Here is a 14,293-nt window from a genome sequence, read left to right on the forward strand (position 1 = left end):
CCAATGTACCTTGCCTCCGGGCATCCTTGCCTGCAACGTATAAGATAGACAACGTTGGCTGAGTCACATGAGTACCTGCCATGTACAAGGTGGGAGGTGTTCCCACTCGTAATAGTGGTATCTATGTCCACAATCTGACACGTCTTGCAGCGTCCACCGTGACAGGGTTGTATGGAGTTGTCCTGAGAGCCGGGCAGTTTGCTACGAACAATGATCTGTTTAAGGTTTGGTGGTTGTTTATAGGCAAGTAGTGGAGATGTGGGGAAGGTCTTGGTGAGGTGCTCATCCTCATTGATAATGTGTTGCAGGTCACGAAGAACATGGTGTAGTTTTTCAGCTCCTGGGAAATACTGAACAACGAAGGATACTCTTTCAGTTGCAGCCCGTGTCTGTCTCCTGAGGAGGTCATTACGGTTCCTTGCTGTGGCACGTTGGGACTGGCGGTCAATGAGTTGGGCATCGTACCCCATTCTTGTGAGGGCATCCTTGAGTACTTCCAGGTGTCTGTCATGTTCCTCCTCAACTGAGCAGATCCGGTGTATGCGTAGGGCTTGTCCATAGGGGATGGATGTTTTAATATGTTTTGGATTGTGATTACACATGAAAGAAGTGAAACTGTCATGGTATTCTAACAGATGAAAGGCTTAACAGACAATCAATTTTTCAATGTATAATTTCAGTTACATCACACTGTAAATTTTTGCTATAAATTCTGTGTGTTAGGATTGAGCCCTCCACTACCACCTGATGAAGGAGTGGCGCTCCGAAAGCTAGTGTGCTTCTAATTAAATCTGTTGGAGTATAACCTGGTGTTGTATGATTTTTAACTTTGTACACCCCAGTCCATCTCCAAATCACGTTACAGGAAGGATGTGTATCATAGAGCCTGTTACAGTGGTTATATACCGTAGAGAATGACACAATGGGGTGTGTGTTTTGGAAGGCTGCTGTCTAACATACTGGCCAGCTCTGGTGAACTGGTCACGGACATGTGGTGAATTGATGCTCATCATTGGGAGAAAGATTTTAGCCTGATGGACATTAGGAGCATGCAGCAGCCCAATACAGCTGAGGCTCTGAGACTGTGTCTGAAGTAAATCAGGAGAAACATTCCCAAAGTTGCTGTAAATTAATGGGGAAGATGCTCCCATTGAATGAGGTGTGATTTTTTTGGCATTGTATCAGCTCTTCAAACATAAACATCAAGATGGAGTCCAAACTGAAAATAAGAGTCAAAGAATATCATAAAACAATTGTCTACCTTTCAAATCGATTACAGACATCAGTCTGCTCTGAACTGTGTCACTTAACAGATGACGATATTGATGATGGATGCCTGCTGTTATATTATCTCGGCCAGTAATATTGACAACCCTTTTACCTTCCTTAGTGGTGGTGGACAATTAAACGACTGAGTGGAGCTGGAAGCTGCACAAATATATCCATCCTAAATGATGTGGGTGCCTAGCATCAGTACAAAGGATAAGGCTGAAGCATTTGAACCAATCTTCAGCTAGAAGTGCCGAGTTGGTGATCCATCTCAGCCTCCTCCAGAGTTCCTCAAGGTCACTGATGCCAGTCTTCAGCCAATTCGATTCAATCCACGTGATATCAAGAAACAGTTAGAGGCACTGGATATTGCAAAAGCTATGGGGCCTGACAACTTTCCAGTCTTGGTACTGAAGACTTGTGCTCGAGAACCTGCTGCTCCTCTCGCTAAGCTCATCTCATACAGTTACAACACTGGCACCTACCCAACAATGTGTGAAATTGCCCAGGAATGTAAGAAACATGAAAATCAGGACAAATCCATCCCAGTCTTCTCTTGATCATCAGTAAAGTGATGGAAGGTGTCATCAACAGCGCTATCAGGCAACACCTACTCAGCAATAACCTGCTAGCGACGCCCAGTTTGGGTTCCACCAGGGCCACTCAGCTCCTGACCTCAAACATGGACAAAAGAGCTGAATCCCAGAGGGTGAGGGGAGAGTGACTGTCCTTGAGATCAAGGCTGCATTTGATCTCGTGTGGCATCAAGAAGACTGAGCATAACTGGAGTCAGTGTGGAACCAGGGGCATATGGGGCACATAGAAAGATGGTTGCATTTGTTGGAGTGTTCCATCCAGGACAAAGCAGCCCACTTGACTGGCACCACACCTAAAAGCATTCACTCCCTCCAACACTGATGGTCAGGAGCAGCAGAGCATCTGCAAGGTGTATTGCAGTAATTCACCAACGTCCCTTAGACAGCACCTTCCAAACCGAGTCACCACAGCCACACAATCTCGAAGGACAAGGACAGCAAATACATGGAAATACCACCCCCTGCAAGTTCCTCACCATCCTGACTTAGAAACATTTGGTGTTACTTCAGTGTCACGAGGTCAAAATCCTGTAGCTCCCTCCTCAACAGCATTGAAGGTCTAGAAATAGAATTCAGTTTTATTGTCACATGTACTCAAATACAAATGTGCAGGTGTACAGTGAAAATTATATAATGTCGCCATACATGTTGTCATCTTCAGTACAAAGGACCTAGTTACAATACTTCAATACTAAAGTAGATTAGGTACAAAAACAGAGAAATCAGGAAAAAATGCGAGAAGTTCTACGCCACACTAACAGGAATCCGATTCACGAGAGAAGAAGGAAAGGATAACCAACTCCCATTCCTAGATGTGATGGTACAGAGAACACCTAACGGAGAATTCTCCACAAAGGTATACAGGAAAGCCACACACACAGACCAAGTCCTGAACTATGAAAGCAACCACCCCAACACACACAAACACATCGCACTGCTGGACAATGAGGTTGTAGAAGTAGTAATGGGAAACAAAGACATGTTGCGTGAACAGAATAGGTACTTTGCATCAGTTTTCACAGTGGAAGATGCCAGCAGCAGACCAGAACTTTAAGAGAATCATGTGTAGTGATCATCGCTAAGGAAAAGCTACTAGGGAAGCTGAGAGATACAAAGGTGAATAAATCTTCCAGACCACAAGACCATAAGACTATAAGAGATAGGAGCTGAAATTAGGCCATTTAGTTTGGGTGAAGATTTGTAGCTCGGGTGCTCGTTGCTGTGGTTCTGTTTGCCGAGCTACCACTATAGGGCAAGCGAAACAAAGAACAGCCAGGGAATTCCTGGAAGCATGGCACTCATCCACAAACTCCATCAACAAACACATCGACCTGGACCCAATATACCGGCCACTACTGCGGACAGCTGAAACTGACAACCGGAAGTGGCAGGGACAGGCCACTATAAATGCCGGAGGAAACACCACAGAAGCGCTTCACAGGAGGCTCCCAAGCACTGAGGATGTCACCTAGACAGGGGACGAAACGTTTGCAACAAAAATTTCCAGCTCGGCGAACAGAACCACAACAACATTGGGACTGGTTCTGGGGGAGGTGGGACTATTATAACTTGGATGGTCTACACCTGGGCTGGACTGGAACCTTGGGGGTGTCCTTAGGGGTGCTTTTGCTAACGCTGTTGGGAGGGTTTAAACTAATGTGGCAGGGAAATGGGAACCAAATGAGAAGGTTCGTGGACAGTAAAGTGGTAGTAACTAAAGCCTGTAAGGAACTAGATCATGAAGTCAACGTGACAATGGGGAAGAGTAGGCAGAGAACAGATGATGGATGCAGTGGAACTGTGGTCAATGTTTGTTTCAATGCAAAAAGTGTAGTAGGTAAGGCAAATTAACTTAAGGCTTGGATTAGTACCTGGAATATGATGTCACTGCTATTACTGTGACTTGGTTGAGGAAAGGACATGATTGGCAACTGAATATCCCAGGATATCAATGCTTCAGGCGGAATACAGAGGGAGGTAATGGGGTGGAGGAGTTGCATTACTGGTCAGAGAGGATATCCCAGCTGGGCTGAAGGAGGGCACTATGGAGGACTGAAGCAGTGAGGCAATATGGGCAGAGCTCAGATATAGAAAGGGTGCAGTAACAATGTTGGTGCTGTACTACACGCCCCCTAACAGCGAGTGTGAGACAGAGGTACAAATATCTACACATATTATGGAAAGATGGAACAGCAACAGAGTGGTGGTGATGGAGATTTTAATTTTCCCAACATTGACTGGCATTCACTTAGTGTTAGAGGTCTAGATGGAACAGAATTTGTAAGAAGCATCTAAGAGGGTTTTATAGAGCAGTATGTAAATAGTCCAACTCGGGAAGGGGCCATACTGGACCTGGTGTTAGGGAATGTGCCCGGCCAGGTGGTTGATTTTTCAGTTGGGGATTATTTTGGGAATAGTGATCACAATTCCGTGAATTTTAGAATACTCATGGACAAAGACGAGAGTGGTCAGAAAGAACAAAGACCAAAGAACAATGAAAATTTACAGCTCAGGAACTGGTCCTTCAGCCCTCCAAGCCTGTACCGATCCAAATCCACTGTCTAAACTTATCATCCAATTCCTAAGCATCTGTATCCTCTGCTCCCCACCTACTCATGCATCTGTCCAGATGCACCTTAAATGAAACTACCATGCCTGCCTCTATTACCTCTGCTGGCAATGTGTTCCAGGCACCTACCACCCTCTGTGTAAAGTACTTTCCGTGTTTTTCCCCTTAAACTTTTCTCCTCTCACCTTGAAAGCATAACTTCTTGTTACTCAATCCTTCATCCTGGGAAAAAGCTCTCTACCTACCCTGCCTATATCCTTCATGATTTTGAGAAGTGCATATACTTTAATGCAAGGAGTATAGTGTGTAAGGCAGATGAACTTAGGGCTTGGTTTGGTGCCTGGGAGTATGGCATTATTGCAATCTCAGAGACTTGGTTGAAGGGAGGGCATGATGATTGGCAACTAAATGTTCCAGGATATAGATGCTTCATACGAGATAGGGAGAGAAGTAAAAGGGAGGGGAGGATTTGCATTGCTGGTCAGGGATGATATCACGGCTGTGCTAAAGGAGGACACTATGGAGGGCTTGAGCAGTGAGGCATTATGGGTGGAGCTGAGAAATAAGAAGGGTGTAGTTACCTTGTTGGGTCTGTACTACAGGCCTCCCAACAGTGAACGTGAGGCAGAAGAACAAATAGATAAACAGATTATGGAAAGATAGGTCAGGTGAATTGGCCATGCTAAATTGCCCGTAGTGTTAGATAAAGAGGTAAATGTAGGGGAATGGGTGGGTTGCACTTCGGCAGGTCGGTGTGGACTTGTTGGGCCGAAGGGCCTGTTTCCACACTGGAAGTAATCTAATATAGAGGCAAAGGGTAGTGGTGATGGGAGATTTTAATTTTCCCAACATTGACTGGGATACACTTGGTGTCAGAGGTCTGGATGGGGCAGAATTTGTAAGGAGCATCCAGGAACATTTTCTGGGGTAGTATGTCAATAGTCCAATGAGTGAAGGGGACATATTGGACCTGGTGTTGGGGAATGAGCCAGGCCAGGTGGTAGAAGTTGCACTGGGGGATTTCTTTGGGAATGGTGACCACAGTTCTGTAAGTTTTAGAATATTCGTAGACAAAGATAAGATTGGTCCTAAGGGAAGAGTACAAAACTGGGCCAAGGCCAATTATATCAAAATTTGGCAGGAGCTGGGAAAGGTGGATTGAACACAGCTATTTGAAGGGAAATCCACATTTGATATGTGGGAGGCTTTCAAAGATAGGTTGAAGATAGTGCCCATCACGGTGCCATGGTCCTCCCCTGGTGAGCCAAAACGGTATACCTGTTTTGGAGGGAGATGAGCACAGGGGACACCTGCACTGCCTTCCTACTCTTCCTCTGCCTTTTGATCAGCTATTCCCTGTCTACCTCAATAATCCTAATCTGCTGTGTGACCAATTCACTAAATGTGCTGACAAAGACCCCCTCAGCATGCTCCATAATGAGTCCCTCCGCCATGCTCCAGAGCCATCATACAGTCAAACAAGATCTGCAGCCGGACACACTTCTTGAAAGGAAGAGTGCTAAACTGGGGGAAGGCAAACTGTAGCAAAATTCGGCAGGAGTTTGGGAACGTAGATAGAGAGCAGCTCTTCAAAGGTAAATCCACATTTGACATGTGGGAGGCTTTTAAAGAGAAACTGATTAAAGTGCAGGACATACATATCCCTGTGAAAATGAGGGATAGAAATGGCAAGATTAGGGAACCATGGATGAGAGGTGAAACTGTGAGACTAGCTAAGAGGATAAAGGAAGCATATATAAGGTCTAGGCGACTGAAAACAGATGAAGCTTTGGAAGAATATCGGGAATGTAGGACCAATCTGAAATGAGGAATTAAGAGGGTTAACATGGGCCATGAAATATCTTTAGCAAACAGGGTTAAGGAAAATCCCAAATTCTTTTATTCGTATATAAGGGGAAGAGGGTAACTAGAGAAAGGGTTGGCCCACTCAAGAACAAAAGAGGAAAGATATGCATGGAGTCAGAGAAAATGGGTGAGATTCGTAATGAGTACTTTGTATCGGTATTCACCAGATGTTGAGATAAGGGATAGATCTTTGATTACTCTTGGTCAAGTTGGCATAAAGAGGAAGGAAGCGTTATGTATTCTAAAAGACATTAAGGTAGACAAGTCCCCAGGTCCAGATGGGATCTATCCCAGGTCACTGAGGGAAAGAAGAGAGGTAATAGTTGGGGCTCTAACATATACCTTTGCAGTATCCTTGAACACGGGCGAGATCCCGGAGAACTGGAGAATTGCTAATGTTGTCCCCTTAGTTAAGAAGGGTAGCAGGACTAATCCAGGTAATTATAGACCAGTAAGCCTGACATCAAAATAGGGAAGCTTCTGGAAAAGATACTGAGGAATAGGATCTATTTACATTTGGAAGAAAATGGGCTTATCAGTGATAGGCAACAGGGCTTTGTGCAGGGATGGTCATGACTTACCAACTTAATAGAATTCTTTGAAGAGGTGACAAAGTTGATTGATGAGGGACGGGCTGTAGATGTCATGTACATGGACTTCAGTATGAAGTTTGATAAGGTTCCACATGATAGGCTGATGGAGAAAGTGAAGTTGTATGGGGTCCTGGGTGCATTAGCTAGATGGATGGAGAACAGACTGGGCAACAGGAGACAGAGAGTAGTAGTGGAAGGGAGTTTCACAAAATGGAGACCTGTGACCAGTGGCTAGGACCACTGTTGTTTGTGATATATATGCATGTTGTGGAGGAAGGTTCAGGTGGTCTGATTAGCAAGTTTGCAGATGACACTAAGATTGGTGGAGTATCAGATAGTGAAGGGGACTGTCAGAGAATGCAGCAGAAAATAGATGGATTAGAGAGTTGGGTGGAGAAATGACAGATAGAGTTCAGCCTGGGCAAATGCGAGGTGATGCATTTTTGAAGATCCAATTCTAGAGTGAACTATATGGTAAACTGAAAATCCTTGGGGAAAATTGATGTACAGAGAGATCTGAGTGTTCAGGTCGATTGTACCCTGAAAGTGGCAACGCAGGCCGATAGAGTGGTCAAGAAGGCACAGGGCATGCTTTCCTTCATCGGACAGAGTATTGAGTAGAAGAATTGGCAGGTCATGTTCCAATTGTATAAGACTTTGGTACGGTCACATTTGGAATATTACGTACGGAGAGGGTGTAGAGGAGGTACACCAGGATATTGCCTGGTATGGAGGGTACAAGCCATGAAAAGATGTTGAGTAAATTAGGATTATTTTCATTCAAAAGATTGAGGTTGAGGGGAGACCTGATTGTGGTCTACAAAATCATGAGTGTTATAGATAGAGTGGATAGCAAGGAGCTTTTTCCCAGAGTGGGTGACTCAATTACTAAGGGTCACGAGTTCAAGGTCAGAGGGGAAATATTTAAGGGAGATATACGTGGAAAGTTCTTCACACAGAGGGTGGTGGGTGCCTGGGATGTGTTGACAGGAGAGGTGGTCGAGGCAGACTGATGGCATCATTTAAGATGTATCAAGACAGATACATGGATGGGCAGGGAAGAGAAGGATGTAAATACTTGGAAAATAGGTGACAGGTTTAGATAGATGATCTGGGTTGGCGCAGGATTGGAGGGCCGGAAGGCCTGTTTCTGTGCTGTAATTCATTTGAACATTTCTCTGTTCCTATATTATAGTTAGTTAGAGCATATTGATGGTCACACTCTGCACATCACCATTGCACGTCGTGTTCCAGGTTTCATTGGATTAATTACAGGCGAAGCTGACTTTGATCACTTTGTCTCACTCCCAGCCATAGCCCGCGTTTATGGCCCAAACAAATCTTCTGTTTCCGTCCCTGGGAAGTACTGTCTCCATTTCACTTACAATTGCACTTTCAACAATTCAGCTGTAGCCTTTGGTCCTTCAGTTGCCACAATATTTCTGCAGCGAATGATTTGCTCCACCGCACCCTCATCTACCTTCGGGAGGGACAGTCCAATACCTTTGGACAATAAAAGCTCACAAAAAGGTTACATCTTACTGACTGACATCATGTTTCTGATGCTTTGGTGTTACAGGGACAGCTGGATCAAGAACTGCAACAGGACATCATTTGATGACTACTATGAAAATTGTGATATAGATTTTAATTAATAATCAGATCTGGATCTGAAGTCTTCATCAAAATCTGGCCGCTTTGACACCTTTCAGCCTGGAATCATTTCTGTTTCTCGACTGTATGTTGCTCACGTGTTTTGGAATGCAATAAAGAAAGGCTTCTGCCACAGATGATCAAAACAAATGCAAGCAAATATCAAAACGCACGCCGTTCCTTTAAATAATGGAGCTAATTCTGGGGGGTGGAGTCTCAGCTGGAATGAAATGTTATGGAAATTTGTTTTCCCGATTGGAAGAGATATTGGGGTGACTTGAGAATTCATAGATGATGAAGGATGCCAGCAAAATGTGTAGGGAGGTGATGGGCCTGGTTGATGTATTGCTAAATTATTAATCTTGCGACCCAGGTTAGAAACCTGCTATGGCAGTGGAGTTTCAGTTCAATAAATATATGGGATGAAAAGTCTAATATTGGCTATGAATCCATTACCAATTGTTGGAAAAACTCATCTGGTTCACTCATATCCTTTAAGGAAGGAAACCGCCATCTTTACCTGGTCTGGCCTCCTTGTGACTTTAGACAGACAGAAATGGGGTTGACACTTTACTGCCCTTTGGGCAATTAGAGATAAGCAATAAGTGCTGGCCTGGCCTATGACACCCATATCCCTCCTAACATTTCTTATTCATGTGTTCATTCAAAAGTCTTTTAAACGTTGTAACTGTACTGGCCTCCACCACTTCTTCTGGAAGGTCATTCCACCAAGGAGCCATTTTCTGTGTAAAATAAAGTGAACTTCATGTCTTTTTTAAATCTGTCTCCTCTCACCTTAAAAATATTCCCCTTATTCTTGAAATCCCCCACCCTCAGGAAAAGATTCTTGCCATTCACCTTATCGATGCCCCTTATGATTTTATACACCTCTATAAGATCAACCTCCAGTGAGAAAAGCCCCAGCCTATCCAGCCACTCCTTATAATTCAAACGCTCCATACCCAACAATATTTTGGTTAATCTCTTCTGAACCCTCTTCAGCTCAGTAATATCCTTCCCATAACAGGGTGAGCTGAATGAGACACAGTAAGCCAGAAGAGGCCTCACCAATATCCTGTACAATCTCACCATGACTTCCCGACTCCTAGACTCAAAGGTCTGAGCAATAAAGGCAAACATGTCAAATGTCTTCTTAAATACTCTATCTGTACGTGAAGTAACTCCAAAGAATTATGCACCTGAAACCCAAGGTCTCTCTGTTCTACAGCACTACCCAAGGCCCTAATTTTAATTGTATACATTCTGCCCATGTTTATTTGACCAAAATGCAATATTTATCTATATTAAACTACATTTGCCATTCTGCAGCTCATTGAACCAATCAATCAAGATCTCTTCATAATCCTAGACAACCTCCTTTGCTGTCCACTATACCACCAATCTTGGTGTCATCTGCAAATTTACTAACCATTTGATTTGTTGTTACTTGTACCTAAGTACAGTGAAATGCTTTGTTTATGGGCAGTACAGGCAAATCATAGTAAGCAAGGACATACAGATCATAGGGTGAAAAATAAGTTGCACAGTGTAAGTTACACAGGTACACCACACAGAATGCACAGGATCAATATTAACGAGATCAACATTTGAAGTTAGAGAGATCTATTCAGCCTTCTAATAATGGCAGGGAAGAAGCTGTTCCTGAACTGGTTGGTGCTTGTGTTCAAGCTTCTGTATCTCCTGCCTGATGGAAGACGTTGTTGGAGAGCATTACTGGGGTGTGATGGATCTCTAATGATGTTGGCAGACATTTTGATCAATGGGTGCGTGCTTTGAAAGTAGATAGGATATTTTGAGAGATTATTCTGGTGGAGGAGTTTAAAAACTCACTTCCAGAGATGGTAAGAATTCACGTGGAGGAACAAAAAGTTCAGGAAGTGAGAAGGGCAGCAGAATTAGCAGAGGAGTACATGTTGGTTCATAAGACAAGCTTCAGGCCAGAAGTTTGTCCTATAAGGGATAAAAATTCGGAGAAAGGGGATCCTACACTACTAAACCAAGAGTAGAGAACACTGGTAAGAATTTACCACAGGATAAAACAGAAGCCCAAGAGAATGGAAAGGAGGTGAAAGGCGTCAGGTGTTTCCACTGTGGTAAAGTGGGACACGTAATGACACAGTGCTGGTCGTTAAAGAAAGGCACTATGGGAAAAAATGTGGGAAAAGAAGCTAAGCCAATGGCATTAGTGAAGGTCACAAAGGAGACCCCAAGAAGAGCTGTGGAGCTGCAGGAGAGTGCACAGCCTCGGCAGGGGCTGGCTATGGTGTTAGTACCTGATCTCGATAAAGAATTTTCCTCTGTGCGTAAACCAGAAAGAACGGGGGGGTCAAGAAATTATAATTTTGAGAGATATAGGACCTAACCAGTTGCTGATAGTAAGGGATGAGTGAATATCCACTCTTTCTGGTCTGTTACCCAAGAGTGTGGTAATTTGTGGGATAGATGGACAGACATTTAGCATTCCCCAATGTAAGATCAGGTTGGAGAGCCAACTCAAGACTGGGGAAGTTACAGTGGGAGTGATTAACAGAGTGTCTGTTCCAGGAATTCAGTTTTTTCTTGGGAATGATTTGGCAGGATCCAAGGTGGGAGTGACATTCCTTGTTGTGGAGAAGCCCAAGGAAGACCAAGAAACTGAGGAGTTAAAACTGAAATATCCTGGTATTTTCCCAGACTGTGTGGTAACCAGATCCCGCTATCATAAGTCACAGCACAAAGCAAAAAATAAAGAGAAAGATGAAGGAGATGAGGTTGTGTTAGTGGATACCCTGTTTGATGTAATGGTGCAGGAAAAACCTGAACAGACAGATGTGTTTAGTCCTGAAAGTCTAAGAAACTTGCAACAGCAAGACAAGACGATAAAAGATATATATGTGGATGCGTACTCTGAAAATGAGGAAAATAATATTCCGGAGGATTATTATCTGAAAGGTAGAATTCTAAGATGGAAATGAAGACTACTGCAGGTTAGTGCAGAGGAGAAATGGGCCAAAGTGCACCAGGTTGTGTTGTCAGTAGCATACAGACAGGAAGTGTTACGGGTAGCACATGAACTACCTGTAGGAGGTCACCTCGGATTACGAAAGACTCAGGCCAAGGTAGAAAAACATTTTTATTGGCCTGGAGTGCACAAGGATGTGGTTAAATTTTGCCGTATGTGTCATACATGCCAAATGGTAGGTAAGCCACAGGCGGTAATAAAACCAGTACCTTTGTTGCCGATTCCTCCATTTGAACAACCTTTCATGTGGGCTATAATTGGTTGTGTAGGTCCCCTCCCGAGAACTAAAAGTGGGAATCAGTCCTTGTTAATCATAATGGATGTGTCTACCAGATTTCCGGAGGTAACTCCATTACGGAGTATCAAGGCAAAAAGTGTAGTAGAGGAGTCAGTAGCTTTCATCACATGGTATCAGTTACCCAGACAGATTCAGTTGGATCAAGGGTCTAATTTTACTGCTCGGCTGTTTGAGGAGGTTATGGATAGCTTAGGTATACAAGCACTTCAAATCCAGTGCGTATCATCCTGAATCCCAGGGAGCTTTAGAAAGGTGGCATCAGACCTTGAAGACCATACTGTCAGGATTACCCTAATAATTGAGGTTAGATTAGATTCCCTACAGTGTGGAAACAGGCCCTTTGGCCCAACCAGTCCACACTGACCCTCCGAAGAGTAACCCACCCAGACCCATTTCCCTCTGACTAATGCACCTAACACAATGGCAATTTAACATGTCCAATTCACCTGACCTGCACATCTTTGGACTGTGGGAGGAAACCGGAGCACCTGGAGGAAACCCACACAGACATAGGGAGAATGTGCAAACTCCACATAGACAGTCACCCAAGGCTGGAATCGAACCTGGGATCCTGGTGCTGTGAGGCAGCAGTGCTAACCACTGAGCCACTGTGCCACCCTAAAAGTATCCCATTTGTATTGTTTGCCATTAAAGATGCCCCAAATTAATCTACTCAGTTTACTCCCTTTGAGTTAATACATGGGCATGAAGTGAAAGGGCCTTTGATATTAAAAAAATGACAGGACCAAAATTGGAGATCTCACTCTTAGATTATGCATCGGAGGTGAGGGAGAGACAAAGTCAAGCAGGTGAGTTAGCTAAACAGCACCTAAAGAGGGCACAGTGTCAAATGAAGCAGGTGCCAGATACATGCTCTGAGACTCGGATGTTTTCCTGAGGGGATAACATGTTAGTATTGTTACCAATAATAGGAGATCCCTTCAAAGCCAGGCTTAGTGGTCCCTATCAAATTGAGAAAAAGTTGAGTCAGGTGAACAATTTAGTAAAGGTGCCAGATAAAAAAACAGTATTGGTATGTCACTTTTTAGACTGTGGGAGGAAACCGGAGCACGCGGAGAACGTGCAAACTCCACACAGTCAGTCGCCTGAGGCGGGAATTGAACCTGGGTCTCTGGCACTGTGAGGCAACAATGCTAACCACTGTGCCACCGTGCCTCCCATGATAGCTAGGAAGAAGCTGGGAATTACCAACCTAGATGTGTTGAGTAGGCTAGAGGTTATTTAGGTGGACAAATCTCCAGGACTGGATGGGATCTATCCCAGGTTGCTGGGGGAGGCAAGAGAGAAAATAACTGGGGCCCTGACAGATATCTTTGTGGTATCCTTAAATACAGGTGAGGTGCCGGAGGACTGGAGGGTTGTTCATGTTGTCTCCCTGTACAAGAAGGGTAGTAGGGATCTTCCAGGTAACTGCAGACCAGTGATCCTGACGTCGGTGGTGGGAAAGTTGCTGGAGAAAGCACTGAGGGATAGGATCTATTTATATTTAGAAAATAATGGGCTTATCAGTGATAGGCAAAATGGTTTTGTGCGGGGGGGGGGGGCGGGGGGGGGGGGTCGTGCCTTACCAACTTAATAGAGTTCTTCGAGGAAGTGACCAAGTTGATAGATGAAGGAAGGAATGTTGATGTCATATACATGGACTTTAGAAAGGTGTTTGATAAGGTGGGGAGCAGGGGGATACAGATGCCTAGGAATTGGGTGACAGGTTTAGACAGTAGATTTGGATCCATTTGGAGGGCCGAAGGGCCTGTTCCTGGGCTGCAAATTTTCTTTGTTCTTTTCTTTGTTCTTTGAACCTTACTATTAAAGGGTCACTGACCACTGGAGGTAAAACTAACACTTAATCTCTGTTAGTAAAATTGCACATTTTTGATTTCTTGTCTGCTTTTTGTTCCAACACATAGAGTCATAGAGCTGTACAGCATGGAAATAGACCCTTCTGTCCAACTCATCCATGCTGATCAGATATCCTGAACTAATCTAGTCCAATTTGCCAGCATCCGGCCCATATCTCTCTAAACCCTTCCTATTCATATACCATCCAGGTGCCTTTTAAATGCTGTAATTGTACCAGCCTCCACCACTTCCTGGCAGCTCATTCCATACACGCACCACCTTCTGCATGGAAAGTTGCCCCTTAAGTCCCTTCTAAATTTTTCCCCTCTCACCTTCAACTTATATACTCCCCCACTCCAGGGAATAGACCTTGGCATTCTATCCACGTCACTCATGATTTTGTAAACATCTATAAGGTCACCCCCTCAGTGTCTGACGCTCCAGAGAAAACAGCCCCAGCATTTTCAGCCTCTTCCTACAGCTCAAACCCACCAACTCTTGAAAAAATCCTTGAAAGTCTTTTCTGAGCCCTTTCAAGTTTCGTAACAGCCTTCCTGTTGCAGGGTG

General features: G+C 44.2%; 1 protein-coding gene across 5 annotated transcripts in view; it reads left to right on the forward strand.

Annotated features, from left to right (window-relative positions):
- The window catches only part of LOC122555590 (lysozyme C-like), a 37,235-nt gene extending 28,543 nt beyond the window's left edge, over window positions 1–8,692 (forward strand). For all 5 annotated transcript variants that reach the window (XM_043701618.1, XM_043701619.1, XM_043701620.1 and 2 more), the window contains one exon: window positions 8,473–8,692. In XM_043701618.1, the coding sequence (XP_043557553.1) occupies window positions 8,473–8,548 (76 nt within the window). In that variant the 3' untranslated portion in view covers window positions 8,549–8,692. The remainder of the gene's footprint in view (window positions 1–8,472) is intronic.
- Window positions 8,693–14,293: the final 5,601 nt, after the last annotated feature.

Source organism: Chiloscyllium plagiosum, chromosome 12 (genome assembly GCF_004010195.1).
Source record: "Chiloscyllium plagiosum isolate BGI_BamShark_2017 chromosome 12, ASM401019v2, whole genome shotgun sequence".
NCBI classification, from domain to species: Eukaryota; Metazoa; Chordata; class Chondrichthyes; order Orectolobiformes; family Hemiscylliidae; genus Chiloscyllium; species Chiloscyllium plagiosum.